Source organism: Emys orbicularis, chromosome 4, assembly GCF_028017835.1.
Source record: "Emys orbicularis isolate rEmyOrb1 chromosome 4, rEmyOrb1.hap1, whole genome shotgun sequence".
Classification (NCBI taxonomy): domain Eukaryota; kingdom Metazoa; phylum Chordata; order Testudines; family Emydidae; genus Emys; species Emys orbicularis.
This window is the reverse complement of record NC_088686.1, coordinates 15,760,964-15,785,193: the sequence shown is the minus strand read 5'-3', so window position 1 is coordinate 15,785,193 and position 24,230 is coordinate 15,760,964. Positions and strand designations below refer to the sequence as shown.

General features: G+C 44.9%; 1 protein-coding gene across 1 annotated transcript in view; it reads left to right on the top strand.

The window, feature by feature from the left end:
- The window catches only part of KCNH5 (potassium voltage-gated channel subfamily H member 5), a 219,763-nt gene extending 201,979 nt beyond the window's left edge, over window positions 1-17,784 (top strand). The window contains exon 11 of the mRNA XM_065403569.1: window positions 16,840-17,784. Within this exon, the coding sequence (XP_065259641.1) occupies window positions 16,840-17,784 (945 nt within the window). The remainder of the gene's footprint in view (window positions 1-16,839) is intronic.
- The last annotated feature ends 6,446 nt before the right edge of the window (window positions 17,785-24,230 follow it).

The window sequence follows — 24,230 nt, the reverse complement described above, 5'->3', positions numbered from 1 at the left end:
TTGTTTTGATGCTGTTCAATGAATGCCTCCTCCTGCTGCTGTGCTGGGGGGGAAAAGAAAGCCCCAGGCTAATTATTAAGCCTTGTGATTCCCAAGGCTGTAATGCTGATGGGGTGCTGATAATTGAACGGCAATCTCTCAAGTGCGTCAGGGTCTGCTCATGCTCCGGCTCAGCTTATTGAGCGGTTGTGTCAGTTAATTCAGTCAAAAATTGCTTCACAAAGCCATACAGCCCATTTTTTAATTGTGAGCAAGGGCCGTACGTGCTGTGTTTCTTCTTGGTTACACAGTCCTAGGGTGAAATCCCGGCCCCCACTTAAGTCAATGGCAAAACTCCCATGGATTTCAGTGCGGCCAGGATGTCACCCCAGAGGTTCAGAATCCCACCATGTTCTACAGGAGCAGCATGACTCTGTTTCTTACAGGAACTCAGTGTTATTCAGTGGAATTCTCCCCACAGAGCAGGAAATAGGCTCAAGAAGGGAGGACAGCAAGACTTCTAAATGGATGATAATCCGTGGATTTTCTATAGCTCTTACTTGGCCACTCAAGGGAATAAAGGGGAGTAAAGCCCCCCTGCCCTTTACTCCCAATTGCAGCTCCAGCTCTGGAGGTGGGGATAAGGGGCGAGCAAAGTCTGATCCCCTGATACTCCCTATTGTGAGCAAGTGGGCAGGGAGGGAGAGAGAAGAGTGGGGAGTGGGAGGAGCTTTGGGTCTGCCCCTCCCTCTTCCCACCAGCCAGGCACACAGTAAGGGCTTGCTACACAGGGATGTTATTTCGGAATAGGTCAAGATGTGCATTCAAAGAACTATAGCTATTCCAGGATAAGAGGGTCCACACAGGGAGTTGTTCTGGAATAGCTAGAGTGGAATCGTTATTTTGGAATACCTATTTCAGTCAATGTAGATAAGCCCTAAGTTGCATCCTGAAAAGAGAAGGAGTGACTAAGGGCACGTCTTCACTACCCGCCGGATCGGCGGGTAGCAATCGGTCTATCGGGGATCGACTTATCGCGTCTAGTGAAGACGCGATAAAATCGATCCCTGATGGCTCTACCGTCAACTCCGGAAATCCACCGCAGCAAGAGGCGGTAGCGGAGTCGACGGCGGCGCGGCAGCGGTCGACTTGCCACCGTCCTCACAGCCAGGTAAGTCGACCTAAAATACGCCACTTCAGCTACGCTATTCACGTAGCTGAAGTTGCGTATCTTAGGTCGACCCCCCGCTGTAGTGTAGACCTAGCCTAACTGTCCCACACAGAACAAGATGGCCTCAGGGGAGGAATTGTGCCTCTCTGAGTCTCAGTTCCATAGGAGCCGCCTCTGGAAAAATAATGGTGGGTGCACCCACTGGCAGCCCCCCCATCAGCGCCTCCCCCACTTCCCGGCGCCTCCGGCCCACCAGCAGCCCCGCCAATTGGCTCCTCCCCCTCCCTCCCAGCACCTCCCGCCTGCTGTGTATCAGCTGTTCCACGGCATGCAGGAGCTGCTGGGGCAGAGCGAGGGCAGGGACTGCTGGGGGGAGGGTGTGGAAGAGGCAGGGCGGGAGCATGGCAGTGGCAGGAAGAGGCAGGGTGAGGGTGGGGCCTTGGGGGAAGGGGAGGGGTGTGGGCGGGGTCTGGGAGTGAACCCAGGGAGGAGCACCCCCTAGCACATTAGAAAGTGGGCGCCTATGCTCAGTATCTCCCTGCACCTTCTCTCGGGACAGTGCAGACACATGCTGCCCCTTACTCTGGGCCAAGCCTAATGTCTAGATCTAGCCCTATGTGAGGTTTGAAGCATTTCAAGTGTGAGCGGGTACCTCTTACAGGGCATCACCATTCTGTGCTTGGCTGCTACATTAGTGTTTAAAATAACAGTGACCGTTTGTATGTTGAGTTTCCATCTTATTGTCTATCCGAGGTGCAAGAAGCACTTCTTCAACGTGCCTTCAGAACTAGAAACCCAGAGTACAGCAGGCATCAAATACAACCATTAAATTTTTTTTTAAAATCTGCCTTATTTCCCCCCGGGAGAAGAAGAGGAGAAATCCACATTGTCAGATGTGAGTCGCATTGCTTGGGCACAGATAGCATGGTGATGGGTATGGCATAAAAACCAAAACAGAACAGAATGGCCAGTGATTAAAAACATGTTTTGCACTCATCCGCAGTTGCATTTCTCTGCAAAGTGAAATGAGCAACGATGAAAACAAATGAGTTTTCCTTACAGGGTGCAAATAGCAAAGGGTGTTACTTAAAGTGAGGCTGGTTTGATGTCTAAATATATGTGATGTGAGACTTTTCTATCCTCACAAAATGTGCTTGCAGTAGTTCAAGGAACTTAACATTACCCAAAGTGTGTGTGTGGGGGGGGGGGGGGGGGGGTGTTCCCTAATTTAAAAGCATAGCATACCTCTAATTAACCCTGTTCTGATACCACTTTTAGGATCCAATGTCCATCCCTCAAGATAAGGGCCCGATTCATTCTTACCCTGCACCTTGTGCAGACATTTACACCAGTGCAATGTGGGTGTAAAATGATGCTGTTCTGATTTGGTAGCATTTCACATCCAGTTTGCACTGGTCTAAGTCAGTGGTTCTCAACCTTTTTGGGCTCAGGACCCATTTGGAAACCTTGGTAGCCTGTTGCAGCCCAGTAAATAGCCTTAGTGCAAAAAACACCCACTTACTAAATATTTCTTACCCCCCATGTATAATATATACATTAACATAATAAGTAGTGAGTACTTCATAGGTACACTGTGCATACCATAGCGGTTGCTCCTGCCGCTCCTGTCCTGTGGGGCTGGCAGGGCTCAGCTCCCCACTCTAGGTATTGTGACCTCCGGGGGTGCAGCACCACTTAGATTTGGCTCAGCTCCACCGACGGGGAGCCAGCCAGACCCATTTTGTGTGAGTGGTGTCCTGACCTGGCGCACTGCGTCACAGCGCCACTCACTCAAATTTGGCCTAGCCAGCTCCTCCGTGATCATGACGGAGGGGCAGCAGGGCCAAACCTGAGTGATGCTATGACCTCAGACACCAGATTCCAATGCCTGGAGCGGGGAGCTGACCCAAGCCAGTTCCATGGGACCATTGCTTCAGGAGCTGCCACTGTGGGGTGACTGCTGTGCAAGTATGGGGTGGGTTCTGCACCCCCCCTCAGTGACTCCCACATCCTGGGGGGCAGGACCCAACCTCCTCCCCTCCTGGGCCTCGCACAGGACCCTTTGACACATTCTGGTGACCCAATTTTGGGTCGCGACCCACAGGTTGAGAAACCTTAGTCTAAGTAACTCAGCACAACAGAGCACTTGTTTTCACTGCTGTGTTAGCTCAAATTATCTATACTCCACTCCTCTTGATTGAACCTAGCCTGAGTGGGAGCAGTGACGCTGCGAAACTGCACTCAAGCTGTACAGAATAGCTGTGTCTCCACTGTATTACCAGCTGCAGCATCAGCAGCATGCCAGCTTCAACCCACCCCCCCCCCCGGATGGGCCAGCTTGCTTGAGTTTAAAGCATCACTGAACTCAAACTAGAGATTTTTGTGTACCCCTGGGAGTTTGGTTAGGGGCAGCACTCAATTTACACCTTGAGCTAACACTGCATTCGACACAAGCCTATAGAATTGGGCCCTTAATCTTAAACTGAATTCCCACGAAAGGGTAAACCTTTAATTGTATTTTAATTTAATCTCTCAGTCTGGGCACTGTGGAATATACAGGAGAAAATTGCAAATAGCTCCTCCTTCCTACTAGCCAGTGGTCGACCTTGCCCAGTTGTTAAATGCTTTAGCAAAGCATGTGATGCGTGGGACTGAGATCACAGCCTGTTCAAGCTAGAGGGGTTTTGAAATAGTTCTAGAAATTCAGATCCCCATCAAGCATATGACAGACAGGGCCAAATTTCCAACTAGCCTTTCTTGAATACGCTTGCCTGTTTTTTCAAATCAGTCAGCCTCCTTTGCTCCACCTGGGTGCAGGGACGCCTCTCCCTGAGCTCAAGTGGGTGCCCTGCAAATTGGTCATGAATGCGGATTGGAAAGTGGCTTAAAATTTTGGTCCAAGATATCTAATGACTTCAGCACAGAGCAAGTAGTAACACAGTGAGGGGGGGTGTTGGGCTCCGGTAAATTGCCTGTAGAGTGGCTATTGTGCAGTTCTCATGGTCGGTCTCCCCCAGTTAGTACCCTTCCTTTTTTTTACAGGTTACAAGGAGGTACTTAGAGAGTACATTATATGTTTTGAGTGTTGCTGCAGAAATGAGATTAACTCATTAGAGGTTTTTAAGGCCTGACTTGACAAAGCCCTGGCTGGGATGAGTTAGTTGGTGTTGGTCCTGCTTTGAGCAGGGGATTGGATTAGATGACCTCCTGAGGTCTCTTCCAACCCTAATATTCTATGACGTGGCTTCCAGCACATGTTCTTAAATTACCTTTGAAAGGTTTTTTTCAACCCCTTTGCCTGCTAATGACATTTGCTTTGTTATTTTTGATGGAAATCTTCATACTTCTCCCCAGTCAATTTTGTAATAGTTTACAACAAAACTATATGAATCTGGTTTCTCTGCAGCAAAATTAAAATGTCCCTGGCAGGAAGCCTTTTTTTCTTTGCGTGCTATAATATCTGTGAAGTCAGGATCAATGAAAATGTGCAAAAAAGGCTATTATTTACAGCTTCTTTCAAGCAACCAGCAGACTAAGCCACAGAAATCTTCTTTTCCTCCTAAATCCAGCATGAAAGATTGTTTGTGAAGCATTCCTATTCTGGAGATTAACTAATTGCACAGTAATCAATCATTTTCATTGCACGGTCACATATAGGGATTTCTTCCCTCCATGCAAATGGAGCAATGTTTTAAAGGCAAACCACTGCTCTGGGTACAGGAGGATTAAGCAGAATTTATTGGAGAGCAATTAAAATACTGGTTAGAATAATTTGTTTTTAAGGCTGAATTTCACATCAAAGTAAAGATATCTGAAGAGTACACCGGGCTGAAGAACAATAAAGCCATCATTTCCAGCCAGCCATTATGCATCCCAGGAGTTTACAGGGGAGCGAATAGAGTGAAGCAGCCTCAAGCCAGAGGGTGAAATATGGGTGCAGTTGCTGCATTAGGAAAGGCGCGCTGGTGATACTGCACAGAAGTTTGCTTTTGGTGCTTGCGGCTTTAGCTTTCCTTCATTTCTTCCCATAAAGGCCAAGTCCTACCTGTGTGTGTAAAAAGCTGAGTCACAAAGACAAGCAGAGTGACTGCCCTGTGCCTTCTGCTGGCAGGGGAACCCAGCCAGTACAGGATTCTAAATGACTGGCCAATTCAGGGCCTGATCCATCCCGCGTGGGAAGACTTTCATTGATTTTAATGGAAGTTGGATCAGACCCTTAATGCACTGCAGCGTTCTTTGGTGCTGCTTTGCTGTTGTCACAAATTGTTTGGTTGTCCTTTTGCTGGCTGCATCTGCTTTTTTTGGTCTGGGAACTAGCTGTTCTCGTCCCTCCACCCCTTAACCGTAGCTCCTTAGGCCATGCTGTGTGTTCATGTTTATGGCTGCAGAGGTCCACTCACTTGGCATTTGATTTAGGTCTGTAGTGTAGATCTGGACTTAGTGGGGGCAGATCACTTTGTCTACACAGGGACACTCAAGAAAGTTAATCTGAATTAACTAAAGGTGGGAATTTAAAGAGGATTAACCCTGGTCCACACTACAAACCTATGTTGATGTAACTACGTTGCTCAGGGGGTTGGAAAATCCACACCCTGGAGTGACACAGTGATACCGACCGAATTCCCAGTGTAGACCGTGCTCTGGTAGCTACCACCTCTTGGGGAAGTGGAGTACCTGTGCCAAGGGGAGAAGCCCTCCCGTCCGTGTAGGTAGCATCTTCACTAAGTGCAACAGCAACGCAACTGCCTTGGTGCATCTGCACCACTGCAGCACTTCAAGTGTAGACAAGCCCTTGGTTGACTTCATTTACCCCTGTGTGCATATTCTTATTCAGAATTAAAGTGACCTGAATTCAATTTAGTTTAATTCACTTCTAGAGTGAGTTAAACTAAGGGCTGGTCTACACTAACCCCCCCACTTCGGACTAAGGTACGCAAATTCAGCTACGTTAATAACGTAGCTGAATTCGAAGTACCTTAGTCCGAAGTTACCGCGGTCCAGACGCGGCAGGAAGGCTCCCCCGTCGATGCTGCGTACTCCGCTCGCCGAGCTGGAGTACCAGCGTCGACGGCGAGCACTTCCGGGATCGATCCGGGGCACTTCCGGGATCGATCCGGGATCGATTTATCGCGTCTTAACCAGACGCGATAAATCGAACTCAGAAAACCGATTGCTTACATCCGGACCCGGATGTAAGTGAAGACGTACCTTAAGGGAAAGTCTATACTACCAAATTGCGTCAACCTAAGTTACGTTAATTTACAGCCACCACAGTAATTAAACTGCTTTTGGATGTCCACACTACACTGCTTGTGTCAGCGGGTGCATGTTCTCACCAGGAGCGCTTGCATCAATTTAATTGTCAGTGTGGGGCATTGTGGGATGGCTTCTGAAAGGCAGCAACCATTGATGTAAGCAACGCAGTGTCTACACTGACACTGTATCGACCTAACTACATCGACATAAACGCTACGGAGGTGGAGTTATTAAATCTCACAGAGGTGGAGTTATTAAATCAGTGTTGTGGGCGAGTTACATTGGTGGGAGCACCATTGTAATGTAGACACTTACAGAGTTAGGTCTAACTCCGTAGTGTAGACCAAACTAAATCAGATTAAGGCCACTTTAATGCTGAATAAGTGTCAGCATTAAACAGAGCTTTCATTCAGTTTAGTTAATCCACTTTAAAAGATAATTTGGATTAATTTTTGTGAGTATCCCCATGTAGACAAGCCCTTAGTCTCTCTGTGCCTCAGTTCCCCATTTGTAAAATGGGGATAATTGCACTTCCATACCTCACAGAGGTGTTTGAGGATCAATACTTCAGGCTGAGCCACTCAGTTACTACGGTGATGGGGACTCAATAAGAACCGTAGCTAGAAAAACATTGCCGTTTATTTTCAGAACAGGATTTTCAAAGTGACCAGTGTTTTTGGTTGCCCAGCTTGAGCCAGCCATTTCATGGCTATGTGTGATCCCTCTTCATTGGGAAGCCCATGAGTGTTGCAGCGAACAAGTAAAAAGTGTGAGCAGCTGGCATTGACTCAAGCTTTCCCCGAGACTAGAGTTAAGGAGGTGCTGGAATGTATTGTGAACAAGATCACTGAGCCTGGCTCACCAGACAAATTCCATTTTAGGAGGCATCTGGCCTTCACAGCTGGGTGCTCAATGCATTTGAAATATCAGTCCCCTTAAGGTGTCTCAGGCTGGTCACCCAAAAACGAAGGCACTTCTGAAAATCTTGATCCATCCATCCAGCCAAGATTCAATGGCTGGAAGTTGAAGGAAGACAAATTCAGACTGAAATAAGAATCATAGAATATCAGGGTTGGAAGGGACCTCAGGAGGTCATCTAGTCCAACCCCCTGCTCAAAGCAGGACCAATCCCCAGACAGATTTTTGCCCCAAATGGTCCCCGCAAGGATTGAACTCACAACCCTGGGTTTAGCAGGTGCAAATGATTAACAGTGAGGGTAATTAATCATCACAACAATGTATTAAGGGGTTGTGGTAGATTCTCCCTCACTGGCAATTTTTAAATCAAGATTGGAAGTTTTCCTAAAAGAGATGTTCTAGTTCTAATAGGAATCAATTCAGGGAAGTCATCTGGCCTATGTAATACAGGTAGCCAGACTAGATTACTGTAGTCCCTTCTGGCTCAGAATCTATGAGAATGTCTATCTATTTTGCTACTATACTTGTTACCATGAAAAATGAGTGCCATATCTCACACATGTATTTCCACACATTTCATTTGACTAGGTGCAACCATGTATTATATTCCATAAGAACAACAATACGACATCCTAGCAATAGGAAGTTATCACCTGGCATGAAATATATGTCTTTTTTAAAGCTTATTGTAATCCATCCTTCCACTCACTGGCCTTTGAAAATACTTTTGATAGTGGTGGTACTCAAACCTACGAGGATGGAGGGAATAGCTATTTGCAAGGCATGTTCAAACAAGGGGAAGGACAAGGGTTACATTGCAAAGTGGTGGACAAGGCTACCAGTTCATAGGTAGGGCAGAATGTCTGGAGAATGGATGGAAAAGGGAGAGTCTATGCATGTCCCAGGCTTGGACTAGTTTTCTCATCCTTCATTCCTGCCTCAGACTTCAAGGTTTGTCTTTAGATTTGGTTACACTGCACTCTACCTGCTGGGAATGGCTCTGTATCAAATGTAACTATTGCTCAGTGTTGGTCACAGCTGGTAGAGTCTCTGTTTGGAATTGGCCCAGTATTGGGTTGGATTAACATTCAGACTGAATTACCTTTCATTACACGAGAGGATGGAAGACAGATCAGGGTTTAGATAAGCGTGGAGAATCTCAGGTTACTGCTATCTGTACTGTTCCTGCCTTGTAGATAAACAAAACTCTTCAGTTTTGAGGGCTGACAGTCAGTTAACCTTTACTTAACCTTCACTAGCGCAATAGCCAACCTCTCCCCCCATGCAACCCCCAAATAACCCTTCAAAAATAAATACATCAAAGGGAAGGAAAGCAGCAGCCCCGTCTCACAACACAGCTTTGTGTCACTGAGCACATGGTCACAGTCCCTTGCATAAAGGAAATGAATTCTGACACTGAATTCCCATCACATTAAGAGGTTTAGCACTTGCTATGAACAAGGAGTATGTTTCCTTACCTCGGGAGAAGCGCTGTACATAGAGATTAATTTAGTTTCTTCCAACTAAGTTCCTCTGGGGTCTGCTTCTGTTTCCAGTGCTTGCCTTTGGAAATGTCTGTGTGTAACCTCTCTTAGAAGGTGTTGGGGGAAGAAGAACTAGCTCTCCCGGTTTAAGTGTTTAAAATAAGCACGTCACCATTTTCCAAGGAAATTTCAGCTCTCGTGGTCTATGTATTATTCTGATTTTTTAATATTTCTATAACAGGAACATCTAGCAGCCCCGTTGTGCTAGGCACTGTCTTCATTTACAGAGGGATAGACAGTTTCTACCCTGACGAGCTTGCCATCTACATAAGCAAGAGGGGCAAAGATAGGATGGGAATGAGAGGGTGAAATGGTTTGCCCAAGGTCACGCGATAGTTCAGTGGCAAAGCTGGGAATAGGACCCAGGTCTCCTGACTCCCCATCCAGTGCCTTATCAACTGCCTCCAATGAGACTCAGGGTTCTGCCAACAGGTACATTTCAGGACCAAGTTTTAGTAGAGGTGTGTGTGCACATGCATCCACCTTTTCATGCGCAAAGGCAGGATTTTTCTTGCATAGAGGTGAGTGTAGGTGTGTGCTTTGCTTTAAGAAAATATGGCTCCTTATGTACAGTAACTGGATACTTCCGGACTTCTAAGTAATTTCTCGATTTCTAAGTCTCCCATGGGTCTGTCTTTCAAATGGTGTGAGCTCAGTATTCTTCCTTCTTGAATTGAGCTTCTTTGAATCTTGCTAGGGTTTAGTCACTTTACAAAGGCTCACGGCAAGTAGAAAAACGGGGTTGAACTTACCAAAGACGAAAAATCTGCCCCGCCCCTTCGTGGGTTTGACAACTGAGAGTCATAGAGGCTAAACCCAGAAGGGAGCATCAGCTCATCAAATTGGACTACCTGTATATCTCAGGCCACCAGCGCCACCCAGCAACCTCACACTAACCCCAACAAGCAAAATGAGATCCAGGTATTACAGCCCACAGTTACTCTGTGTTCATTCAGCATTTGGCACAATAAGCCCCAGTCCTGGTCGAGACTTCTAAGAAGGGCTACAGTGCCAGTATACATAATAATTCTTTGCCTGTGTGTATTGAATTTCTAATCACTGTGGTCTTGAGTTATCCCCTTGTAACCAACTTCCTGGCTGTGTTGCCCCTTTTCTTAGTGGACTGTAGCCACTAAACCGGGGGTGGGCAAACTTTTTGGCCCAAGGGCCACATCTGGGTATGGAAATTGTATGGCGGGCCATGAATGCTCATGAAATTGGGTGTTGGGGTGCGGGAGTCGGTAAGGGCTCCGGCTGAGGGTGCGGGCTCTGGGGTGGGGCCAGATATGAGGAGTTCAGGGTGCAGGAGGGGCTCCTGGCTGGGGCAGGGGGTAGGGGTGCAGGCTCTGGAGTGGGGCTGGGGATGAGGGTTGGGGGTGCAGGAGAGTGCTCCGGGCTGGGACTGAGGGGTTTGGAGGGCAGGAGAGGGATCAGGGCTGGGCAGGGGGTTGGGGTGCAAAAAGGGGTCAGGAGTGCAGGCTCCGAGTGGTGCTTACCTCAAGCAGCTCCCAGAAGCAGCGGCATGTCCCCCCTCCAGCTTCTACATGGAGGCACAGCCAGGCAGCTCTGCACGCTGCCCTGTCTGCAGGCACCGCCCCTGCAGCTCCCATTGGCCGTGGTTCCCAGCCAATGGGAGCTGCAGGGGCAACTTGCAGAGCCCCTTGGCTGCCCCTACGCATGGGAGCCGGAGGGGGGGGCATGCTACTGCTTCTGGGAGCCGCGCAGAGCAGGGGATGCCCCCGATTCCGCTCCCCAGCTGGAGCACCGGGGCAGGACAAGCCCTGGACCCTGCTTTCCAGCAGGAGCTTGAGGGCCAGATTAAAACATCTGGAGGGCCGGATGCGGCCCCCAGGCTGTGGTTTGCCCACCCCTGCACTAAACTCTGGCATGGACCTCTGTTAAATACTTGGTGAAAATCTAGATCCATAATTTTCCCTCGGGGCCATTATGTTTTAAAGGGTGACAGATTGAAAAACATATAGCTCAGTGCAAGAGGAATGATGTTAAACAAGACTTTGCCTGTATGTGTGCAGCCACAGAAGATTTTAACTGTGGCCTATCGATACGGCAGCTTTTCTTATACTGAAAAGCTATGACCTACAGGCATATCACTTTGTGCCATGATCTCATCAGATTTCACACAATAAGTAGGGTTGGACCAGTGTGATAGTTGAATGGGAGACCTCAAATAATGCCTGCTTGTTGCAGGAAATACTGTGGATGATTTAGTAGATTGCATTCTTTTCTCTGAGTTAATACTGAATGAATGCCCAGTTGGCAGGGCTGTTTTGAATTATATGTAAACTCAAAGTCTTGATCGGGTGTAGTCATTATAAATCTTGTGGCACTTCTCAAAGAATTAAATCTGGCATCCTGGCCAAATTGCAGCTTAGATAATTTTATTTTCCTTACCTATAATTCTCCCTGCTCTTCCACGTAGCTATACTATATTTAGTTTCCTAGCTTACATTGTTATTCTGTTGTGAACTGTTTATACAGATGCTACATTTCACCCCAGAGCTGGCTGCATTTCAGCAGTGGGTGAAGTGATTTCTCTATGTAGCATAGTTCATATATCAGTTTAATATTTGTAAAGCAATTTAGGATCATTTGGGGTAAAAAACACTCTATAAATATGCTTTTAACATATCTCTTTTCAGTATTCTCGGTAGCTTCCTCTTTTTAGGAAGTAGGAATTTCAGTAAGCATGCCAAGTATCTGTTTGAAAAGTGACACTGCCTTCATTTTTTCTTTTGTCTAACTGAACAAATTTAAAATCTAAAATGCATTGGTGATGGGAGAGATTCACTTAACTCAGTCTCTATTTAAAAAATAACAGTCTAACACAGTGTCTGCGAGCATTCTAAAAGCCAGTGTTTTTCAAAGGATGGCATTACTGGAGCATTTCCTCACAGCTGATTTCAAGTGTGGGGGGAGGAGAACACGGGACGTTTTTTCCTAGCTACAACCTTTTCTTTCTCTCTCTTTCTCACTCTCACACACCCCCACCACAATCACACGGACACACATACACCTTCTTTGACATGCTGCCTGACCGACAATGTAGTGACCCCTTTAGGTGATTCTTGTATATCCTTTGCAAAATTGCAGAGGGGCTTTGATTTATATTAATTACCGGTCATGTACCACATCCTTGCAATGAAGGATAACAGTGATCCCAGAGACAGTAGCCACCGTAGCTTGGATAGACAACGCCACCCTGAAATGGAGAAATAAGAAAAAGTTCATGCCAATGCTCATCTTGCTATGACTAGAATGAAAGAGCCTAAATATTTGGGGGGATCACTACATCAAGAAGGTGCAAATTAGCTTGACACCTACACTGTGCACCCTGCACATGCGATAACTGTGATGATATCAGTCTTTCCTCCCACCTACATTGCATGTGTCAGAAATGTGCTAAGCCAGGTCCTCAGGTGATATAAACCCTCATAACTCCATTGAAGTCTATGTAGCTATGCCAGTTTACATCTGCTGAGGATATGACCTGCAGTTCTGTATTCAAGGCCTATCCCTATTAAACACATTGCCTAGAAATAACAATATATAGTTCCCAAAATGTACATGGTCTGGGCCGAGAGATGAACTGTGCTGAACAGTCCCTGCTTCAAAGAACTTACATTCCCAAGGTATAAATAGGTACAAACAAAAGAGAGCTGTTTGATTCTAGATGCATATTCCTTGCATTCACATGCACTGCATACATCAGAACCATGCTGCAATATTTTAGACACACATCACACAAACACCAAGCTTGCCAGAAACGCGCTCTTCTCTTCTAGATACATATAACACACATTCTGCACGAGTCAGGAATGTTATTCTTTACTAAATGCATGTTGCATGCTCGCACACAGTCTAATCATAGCCGGGATAAGCTATTCTGCTCTGGGGGTCCATGACATCTACACACACACATTGCATATGTCAGGAGTATGCTATTGTATCCTAGTTCTGTCTCACTTACACTGACCATAGAGAGGGCAAGGAGCTCCCCTTATTTCTCCCCCAGAGCTGGCCAGAATCTTGATGAGTGAAGCCTTGTTCCCAGCTGGTGCTGGTGTGCGTTCTAGATCCCTGAAAGGGACTGGGTGAAGGTGGGTCTATGGACTGTGAATTGCTTTGTCACTCATATGTCACATGTCATACCTTACCAGGCTGAAACAGCTCATCTCTGACGCACGAATGACTTTGGTTCACCAAACATTGTACTAACCAGGGGTTCAGAGACTGTGGTGAAGGTCACCTAGAAAGACAGAACCCAAACCCACGTGTCTTAGTGTTGCCCATATCTAATATCCATGTGGATAAGCTATTCTTGCAAGATGCCTTCTGTATATTAAGTAGAGAAGAGCATTAATTTTCTGGAGCTTCGAAGGGTCCACTCGGGGAGGGTAAGGTACGGACTCTGTTAAATCAGCAGGTAGTTGGTCTTTTGGGTGTTGAATGTAACAGTCATGTTGAATTCTGTTCTGTGTTTAAAGTTAACCACTGGCCAGGACCCTTTTGTACTTGGGATGGGAGATGAAAAGGAGAATTAAAAAATCCGAGTAGAATGAGAACAGGGTGTGTTTAGTGTTGGGTGAATTGTGAGTGTTTGGTCCTGGGGGGAGGAAGAGAAATCAATCTCAGTTAAAAACAGGACCATGGTCAATATTGTTTGTGTTCTGTTAGTAATGGGTGATGAAGAGAAAGACGTCACTTTCCTCTGATTCATTCTTGTCACTAATCAACCTTTGCAGGCTGCATGGGGGAAGTTCTAACAGTTCGTTCCTATGACTCCAGGTTGTCCCTGTGCAGTAATACCCAGTAGAAGCGGCACCCTGTAATGCACTGCACGGAGAGTGAGCCCAAAAAACTCTTTCCTTTGGCAGGGATGGGCGAGCCCTTCCTTGTGTAGCTGAGCCAGGGCTCCTGCAGTAGGAGTCCTTGGGAACTTGGGGATTGCTCGCTACTGCAGAGCAAGATGCTAAAAAGGATCAGAGAGGGGCAGGATGGAAAAATGGGGTTGTGATTTCATCTTGCCCTTGCACAAACCACACAGCAGGGCTAGCCCACCTTATCCTGGCTGGCTCCAGTATGATCAGGTAGGATGTAATAACTATCTTTAGCAAGCCTGACTCTCTTATACAGTATAATAAACAAGTGATGTTATATTGATCATTATTATCTTAGGTGAAAGTCAGGTTTTGGACGGTTCAGAGTTGCCGCTTTTCTTGGCCTTTTCTTGGCCTTGGCTAAAACAAGATATGGCTGTTAGTCCTCTTCCTTTTAGATGATTTTAAATGTATGGATGGCTACACCTGGTATCTTATCGTCTCACAGAGGCCCACATTTGAAAATAAGACTGGCCAGTTAAGGTTACTATAAGTTTATTACACCACAACACAACTTTCCTTTCTCTATTAAAACCAGTTTTGATAATTAGAAGCCCTTCTTTTTTTTATCAGCCATATTTTAAGTTTAGCATCCTCTCCAGACCTGTCTTGCTAGCTGTTACATTTTCAAAAAATTTTGAACCTATGTTTTTGGCAAGGACTTATTACACTTGCTTAGCTGCCTACATTTGTACACAAGTGAATAAGCAGATATGTTTTCTTACCCAAGCTAAACTAACCTTAACCCTTTTTATTCTAAAACCCTCCTACAAGCCCAGAGAGGGACTGTGTCTGCACAAGACATCATCTCCACAGTCGTCCTCCTGGCACCTGCCCATACACAAAGCAGTGGCATAACTGTTACAGTCTAGCAGGGATGGGGAAGGAAACCTTTGACCTCTTTCTGAGCCATCCATTTGAGTACCTTACCAGTCAGCCACTGGCCTTGGTACACCAGCTGTCCACGTTCAGTGTTCTGTGGTCAGAAAAATGTGCATGTGCTCTGCCTAAGTAGATCTCCCTTGGAAAAAATAACAAACCCTCTGTATCTTCATTTAGAGACTAGGGCTTCAATTAAATGTAATTAATTCCCTCTTTAATCAAAGGCAGCTTCTATTAAATGTATTTTCTCTCCCCTGTGGCTTGCATGATAGAGGTGTGACTACTGCAAGAGGGCAGGGGCTAATCAAGGGCAGCTTCTAAATGAAGATATGAATGTATTGCATCTAGGTCAAATGAAAGCGTCTTCCATGAGTCCATGCCTTTTAAATTGGGCTTATAATAAACATGTTAATTTTCTACATTATTATAAGCAGCTGCATCTTCTAGTGGCCCACAAGAATATATTTACTGTATTTGAAAGGATTCTGTGAGGAAGCCGTGGGAGCTTTGATGTCCACGTTGCTTTCAGTTTATCTCAGTGAGCTAAATTCCTCCCTACTGTAACTCCATTCAAGCCAATGCAGTTGGCCTTACATCTTAAGATGGGTTCATTTTACGTGAGGCTTGAAAAGAAATATGTGTTTGCATATACAGGCAGATCTTGGAAGTATATATTTTAAAATATTTAATTACGGCCACGTATTACTATGATTTATTATTTCAGCCGCTGGTGGTGCTGTGATCACTCCCTATCAGGCCACCTTGTCTCACTGTTTTCTTGTATTCCCCTGTCTCTCTGTCTGTATCCATCTGTCTCGTCTTATGCTTAGATTGCAAGCTCTTTGGGAGCATGGACTGTCTTCTAGTTCTGTGTTTGTACAGCACCCAGCACACTAGGGTCCTGGTCCATGATACTCAATACAAATAATCATAACCATAAAAGACTGAGTTTTACTTTGTGAAAAAAGTGGAATCAATTGTGCACCCAAAAACTGTTTTAAAGTGGACGTGTGGAGCCATTTGATTGAAGCGTGGGCCCCACTAATCATTCACACCACAGACTATGGGACAAGGGAGTTTTCCTGTCCTGCCTCGCAATCACTCATTCCAAAAAAGAAAGAAACCCAAACTAGCAAAATGGGACTGAGGCATTTTAACAAAAAGCTTTGGGCTCTGATCAATGTCACCCTGTGGAGTGTTTTGTTTAGCAGGCTGGTTTGTAACGTTACCCTGGCTTGTTCAGTTCAGCGCCTTTGGGGGCACATGCCTTTCAATCACCTTCCATAAGCAAATGCAATACATTTCATCCATCCCATCCTTCACTCCCGTTCTGCCACTCTGTGGCTAAATCTGCTTTAGATGTGCCTCATTTTGTGTCTCTGACTCTTTCTGTGACTAGGTCTGTTCCTTGAGTGTCCTGTTTTCTTGCTACTGATTCACAACAATTCTGCTGACCTCACTGATGACATCGTGGATTCTTTCTTAGCTTAGGCCACCTTCATTTGCCTCCCACTTTCTCCTGCGATTCCCCACTACCAGTCTATCCACATTCTAGTTCTTATGCATCTTCTGTTTAGCTCTGTTTACAGAAATCCTGTTTTCTCCTAAGACACCAAACAAAGACCAGTTAATCAGATCATTGTATGGTTTAGTTCCAAACCAATTCCTGAGCTTGAGCTCGGGCTCATTCTGCCAGAGAAGCTTGTGGTCTGATAATGCTTCATTTTTGCCAGGGGTTGCCATGGCTGCGCTCCGGCACCTCTGGGTTTGCCGCCTCCGTTATGAAAGTAAAAAAATTGCTTGAGCTCTGGCACTTAATTGCTTGAGCCCGGGCACCTCTATCATTACAAATTAAGCACTAGGTATGATATTGTAATAAACTGCATTACATTAGTCTTAAAAAAAAACACTCACTTTTGAATTACTTGACACATCCAAACTGAGGACATTGCAATCTGTGTGACCCTATGTTCCTGTTTCTGTTACCCTCATTATCCCATGCTTCTTCCCTTATTGGTTTGTTTGTTTATTTTGTTACACCCACTTGTCTTAAATTAGACTGGAAGCTCTTCAGGGCATGGACTTTTCTGATCAGGACCATGCTGTTTCTACATCTTCGAATAACATTAGCCATAGTTTGGTGTTCAAAATCCATTGTCTTCTCACCGTGTTTTGGGTTTATCCCTCACAGATTATTTTCCGAAAAATCAGCGATGTCAAGAAGGAAGAAGAGGAGCGTCTGCGCCAGAAGAATGAAGTGACCCTGAGCATCCCTGTGGACCACCCCGTGAGAAAGCTCTTTCAGAAGTTCAAGCAGCAGAAGGAGATGCGGAATCAAGGCACAACACACATCGACCCAGAGAGGAACCAGCTTCAAGTGGAGAGCCGTACCATGCAGAACGGGGCCTCCATCACTGGCACAAGTGTGGTCACTGTGTCTCAGATCACACCCATTCAAACATCCCTGGCTTACGTGAAAACCAGTGAGACAATCAAGCAGAACAACAGGGACGCAATGGAGCTTAAGCCAAATGGCAACCCTGAAAAATGTCTCAAAGTTAACAGTCCCATCAGGATGAAAAATGGGAATGGGAAAGGGTGGCTTCGACTTAAGAACAATATGGGAGCCCCAGAGGAGAAAAAGGAAGACTGGAATAATGTCACAAAGGCGGAGTCAATGGGGCTATTGTCCGACGACCCTAAGTGCAATGACTCCGAGAACAGTGTAACTAAAAATCCATTGAGGAAAACAGACTCTTGTGACAGTGGAATAACAAAAAGTGACCTTCGTTTGGATAAAGCTGGTGAGACTCGCAGCCCCCTAGAACACAGCCCTATCCAAGCTGATGCAAAACACCCCTTTTACCCCATTCCTGAGCAGGCCTTACAAACCACACTACAGGAAGTCAAACACGAACTCAAAGAGGATATCCAGTTGCTAAGCAGCAGGATGACTGCCCTTGAGAAACAGGTGGCAGAGATTTTAAAAATATTGTCTGAAAAGAACGTGTCCCAGACCTCTTCCCCCAAGTCCCATTTATCACCCCAGTTGCCCCCCCAAATACCTTGTCAAGATATTTTTAGTGTTTCAAGGCCTGCATCACCTGAATCAGAAAAAGATGAAATCCACTTTTAACATATACCTATGTGTATATATGTATACAGTATATATGCAATTGTGTATATATGCCTGTATACATATATATGTGTGTGTGTGTGTACAGTAAATATATATACATATATATTTTCACTTGCATCCAATATGACTTGAACACAACAAGGATTTTGATATGTAAATATTGCATGTCCAGCTGGATTCTGGCCTGCCAAAGAAAACAATTATTAACATAGATATTGCTTGTATAATATGCAGTTGACTGCATGCACACTTTACATTTATTTATAATCTCTATTATGTAATAAAAGGATTACTTTTGTTTAACAAAGGCAATGTTACTATTTAAAGAATCAGGGTCCAACCTGCCAATATTGCCATGACAGTTTTGATCTCAGGCTGGGTGAACTGAGCATTTCTTTCCTCACTGTCCTCTCTGCTGAGTTTAAACGGTAGATTAACATGAGGCCGAAGACATGCTCAGTCTTCTATTAGAATCACTTCCTGGTATTGTTCCATTGTGTTATAATGTATATCTAGTGGTAGATTTATGTTTCCCATAAAGGAAGTGGAGGAGTCAGCTGAATTTAAAGGGACAGTAGGCGATGGTCTGAAATGTTGGAAATTATCACTGGGGGTGTTCTGCATGCAATGGATTTTATCTCAACTGCCCTCCCCTCTTAACATTATACATAAGAAACAATAATAATGAATGATTATGTACAAAATAGCAAAACAAAACATCTCACACACACATCCTGTATTTCTTTTTGCGTGTGGGAGGGCAGAAACTATTACTTGAAAGCCTCCTTTTAACAACACACTTGATACCAAACGGTTAGAATAACCGTATGTCGATTTTTGTAGCAACACTTAGCTACAGCGTCTGAGTCTGTCAGGGTATGTGTACACTGCAATTAGACACCTGCGGCTGGCCCATGCCAGCTGACTCGGGCTCACAGGGTGCAGGCTAAGGGGCTGTTTAATTGCAGTGTAGAGCTTTAGGTTTGGGCTGCAGCCCGAGCTCTGAGACCTCCCACCTCACAGGGTCCTAAAGCCCAGGCTCCAGTCAGAGACCAGACATCTACACTGCAATTAAACAGCCCCTTAGCCCGAGCCCCACGAGCCAGAGTCAGCTGGCCCGGCTCAGCCATGGGTGTTTAATTGTAGTGTCGACACAACCTCAATGTCTTTGTTAGAAACTCCATTTTTTCCAGGGTTGATGGCAGCTCCCAAAAAATGGCTCCTGGCTGAGACATCACATGAAAGGTCTCAGTGAGGGAGAGGGAAATCTAGGCTCAACTCATTGGGAGGTTGTAGCAAGTGGTGTCCAAAGCCTGACATTAAATGGTTGCATTAATCCCCCCCCCCCTTTTTAAAGGATGTTTGTAACTCTAAACTTGCCGGGGGGGGGGGGGGTAGATCAGGCTGTGTATTCACTAAGGGTGACATTCACTTCATGCACATCGAGCCCGGGTAATAGGGCTGTGGGAGGAAGAAGTGTGGGAAAGCTGGGGAGATGAAATCCAACCCCATCTGGAGACTGGGTGCCTGATACAAATGCTATTGACCTCAATGAGATTCTTAACCTTGACTTCGGTGGACTTTGGATCAGGCTGAAGGTGCAGGACTGCAGCCCCTGCACAGCCAGTTGTACAGTGAATGGGGGTCATTCGCTCCTACGACCCCTTACCAGAGCCCATCAGCGCCCTCCACGCTGGCTGGTGAGCAACACACTGAGAGCCCACATGCAGTGTGTGCGATTGCTTAGCTTACAGCATCACATTCATGCATTGCCAGTGCGTGACATTATGAAGGGTGCTTACACCGGCACTGTCCACCATGGGTGAACTTTACTCAGCTTGCTACAGGATTTTAAAAAGATGCATCTCCCACACTAGCGAAACTTTAAAATCTGCTTGGGCCTGATCCACGGCTGTCTGAAATTGGCACAGGGCCATTGACTTTAATAGAGCCACACCAATTTACACCAGCTGCGGATCAGGGCAAATACTGCTTGTACAGGTGCTTTTTTCAACCAAAGTGCCCATAGGGGTTTTAGAACGTGCATGGTTGCTGGCCTAGACTGACACAATGGACCATAATGACTCCAATGGAGGAGTTCAGTAATGCGCTTTTATGGCCTCCTGTGTCATAATCCCACTTTCTAAAAAGTGCCTATAGCAAATACAAATTTGCACAAAAAGCTTTTACAATCAGTCAGGTAAAACCGATCAATTTTCATAATTAGTATGCATCCTTACCAATTAGGCTATCAGAGCCATTGCTTTTCATCAGGTAACTAAAAAAACCCCAAACCCAAAACAGTTCCCCTGTGCAAACTGAATCATTTACAGCAGCGGAAGTTACAAACTTTCATCCCAGGTTGAACATGCCTCTTCACAGCAAATTGAAATACGCAATTCCACAAAAGACCATAACAAAGCCAAAGACGTCGTTGCGGCTGTTGTGTCAATTCTCATAGGCTTTTAGGACACAATTTTCTTTCTTTTCTTTTTTCCCCTTATGCCCCCTCCTTCGGGAAATTCACGAAGTGTGTGGATGCGGGAGGGGGAGATTCCACTTCAACAACAATTGTGGACAATTATTTTCAAAGCCTGGTGCCTAAGCGTCCCACTCACTTTGCTCAGTTACATACTTCCTTTTTGTGGCTGCATTTTTGCATCTGCTATTCTACTGCAGGTACAAATCAGGTAGCTGGAGATACATGGGGCAACCACAATTCATTTTGTGGATACAAGTTGCACTTGGAGAAAGGGAGGCCAGACTTAGGGATTTACGCCCTTATGTGTCCACAGAGGTGTGGGGGCTACATATGCAGCATGTGTTTTGTGGGTACATCTTAAGTGCCAAGCTTTACAGATTTAAGTGTGTGACTTTAATCTCTGGTTAAAGCTGATACACAGCAATTAATTTTCCTGGGTCCCTCTCCAATGTGCCTAGCTGTTGCACATGTTACAGGAATGTGGTTGATAGTAGCAAACTTGCCAGGTGTTATAGTCTCCGCATCTCCCCTCTCCTCCTTTGCAGTGGAACCAATGTGGTTTTGCTTCGCAGGCCTGAATGGCAATTCTGGGAGCCAGGCCCCCTGCACGTTGTGGTGCACAACTCCCTGCACTTCAGCACAGAGGTTGAGGTTGGGAGAGGAATGCACCGGGGGTAGATCCAGGTGAGCTGTGACTATGCCCATCACCGGCCACTTCCACGGAGGGGTAGGGCACCCTCATTGAGTGTAGAGGCTATTTGCCCGGAAAGGAGGATCTTGCTCCCTGAACCTCCCAGTGAATAGCCTAATTACTCAGACTGTACAGGGGACAGGACTTTGACCCATGTGCACATAACTCCGGTTTCATATTAACAGGAAGTTACATGAATGAAACAGGAGGGGAATATGCCTCTGTGTTATTCTGCAGGATATAACAGGATGTGTTAGGAAGCTTTAGCCTTAACTGTGAATTTCTTTGCCTTTGTGGGGGATTTAGTTCTTTCTCTGTAACTAACGTTAACCAGAACTGCATGGCATGTAAGAGGATGTTTTTTACACTCTTAGATTAGCTGTAACTTCATGCGGCTTTTCAATGAGAGAACATGTAACTAAACGAATCTGACCTTGAAAAAATTTTGAGATAACTGTATCGATTACAGTTCAGGTACAACTAGACTGGTTAAAAATGCATACTGGCTAAAAGCTATGCACACTATAAACTAGTAAGTTCATGGAACATACAAGGTTTTTCCAGGTTCGGTGTCAATTCTTGTGCCTGTGCTGCTCTTACTCTGATATTCATAGGTGCTGGAAATAAGGGTGCGGGGGGTGCTGCCATGTCCCCTGGCTTGAAGTGGTTTCCATCATATAGAGGGTTTACAGTTTGGTGCAATGGTTCTTAGCACCCCCACAATACAAATTGTTCCAGCACCCCGATGGTATTCCTAGATCATCACAAAGATCCACGGAATCAATTCATATCTGTATGAGGCAATATATACAGAGCCAACTTTTCAACGGAAGTGCAATGGCTGTTCCTACAGTAACTGGGGCATGCAAATTGGATACTCCAGTCCCCATTGGCAGCACAAAGGTGTGTTTGCAGGCACATTTTGCAGGTGCAACCTTTGTGATTACCATTTGGAAAATTTGGCCCATACATTGTTGACTATAAATGAACAATGCATTACATGTTGTTTCATGAAGTAGCATGAATCATTTATCAGGATCATTTATCTTGTTTTCCAGTCCCCTTGTTCCTTTGTTTGCATGATGTGGCTGACGGTGATGTTGAATGGTGTATACTCTTTTCATTAAGGAAGCATGAGTTTGGTGAACCCTGTAAATATCACTCTAATTTTCCAAGCAGAGCAATACAGTGATCTCATGATCCAAGTCAAACATGACTAAAAGTGAAACCTACTTTAATAAGTGCAATAATTAAACAAACAAAAAATTCTCTGATGCCTGAATCAGCACTCTAGTAGACATATAGGGAGCATTCAGTTGCATGCGTTAAGATTATTTCTGAGATATGTGTAAAAGTACAAATGCTCCTGCTGCATAATAATAATAGCGATAATTCTTAGCACTTATGTAGCGCTTTATGTGTTCAAAGCGCTTTTCAAACACGTACGTGGATTTTATTTTCTGGACAAGACACTAGTGAGGGGAAAAAAGTGTATATAAAATCAAACACTTTCCAACACAAATGAAACACCTTAAATAATATTTTTGCATAATATTATAAACATAATTTGAGCAAAACTGTAGAATTACATCAAGCTCAAAAACTCTGAGTAATTAAACCATGAAAGCCTAAGTAGCTAAACATTGCCTGACTGTTCTAATTTCTGATTTGTAAAAGTTTTCTTTCTTTACAGAGGGCTGGGGATTAGGGTACAACTGATTTACTTGTGTGGCAAAAATAAGCTTTTACTATGTTTTCTTCCTGTTAGCACAGCAAAGCCAACACACCTATAAGAGTTGGATCCTATTCTCATTGAAGTCAATGGCAAACCTCCCATTGGCATCAATGAGAAAGGATCATCTCCTGAATGAGTGTGTTGGAGCAAAATTCCGATTGTAGATCCAAATTCGTCCCTCAGTTCCAACTTCATTGAAAGCAACAGGTCTGAACTGTAGGCTGATTTTGGCCTACAAAAGTCTTTACTCTGGTGAAAATGCAGGAGGCTGAACGAATACAGATTAATTTTTGGATCCCAGACTGAGTTTGCAGTGCTGGCAGTTGGAAAAAAACATTTCATTGTTTGTAACCGAGCCCAGTTGAACTTGAAATCATCAAATCACCATAAATATGGAGCCTTACAATTAAAGCTGGTTGGAAAATATATTTTCTGTCCCCTGAAAAATGTTGGAGATTTTGAACAAAGGAATTGGGATAAAAAGCCAAAAATTTGGGTTAATTGAAATGTCTTGTTTGGATAAAGTCATTTGAAATGAAAAATTGAAACTTTCTAGTCAAAAAGTGCTGAAAAGGGGGATCTTTCAACATTTTAAAAATGGTTTTTCCAATTTTTTTCCTAAGTGAAATGTTGTCAAAATAGATAGGATTTCACACACAAAAATGTCCTTTGTTGAAACCGCATTTTCCATATGAAAACTGTTTAAAGCAAAAAAATGGGCTCAGTAATGCCAACCAGGCCATTTTACAATTGATTTTCAGTGCAGAACCACACTTAATCTCTTGAATAAATAAATACTCCGCTATGAGCCCCTTCTATAGCGCGTCACAATCCTGATGCCAGGATACTTTTAATAGAGTATTTGAGAAATGGGGGTGCAGGGCTGCTCATATAAAGACCCAAATCTGCAAGGTAATGAGCTCCCCATCTCCCATTCACTTCAGTGTGAGCAGAGAGTGCTCTGTACCTTTGAGGATTGGAAAGAGGTAGATTGTATTTTTCTTGTCTTTTCTGAAACTATCCCAAAATCCTTACTCTCTGGGAGTTCAGGGCAGGGAGCAGAGCATTTGTCTATGTAATTCTGACCGACTGGCCCTGGCCTTTTACCTGCATCTATGCAGAGCACACTGACTTTGGAGGGGGGGGCGTGAAGGGTCTGCAGAAGCTCACCCAATGGGAGGATTAGGGGCCTGGATTTCCACATAGAATCAGAGAATATCAGGGTTGGAAGGGACCTCAGGAGGTCATCTAGTCCTACCCCCTGCTCAAAGCAGGACCAACCCCAACTAAATCACATGCATGCAGATAACTTTGTTCTAGGTAGTTTTGACATTTATTTTTTGATGCAAGTATCAAATGAGATCTCTAATTTCCAGATTGTTTTAATCTTCCATGCGGATCAGAATGTTTCACAATCAAGCACAAGTCGTCCAGCGGACTATCGTAGGGCATTTCATAATAGATGAAACAGTCCGCATTAGTTCTAGAAGAAAAACTAGTGAGCTCTTTTAATCAAAGAATATTTTGTTGATAGA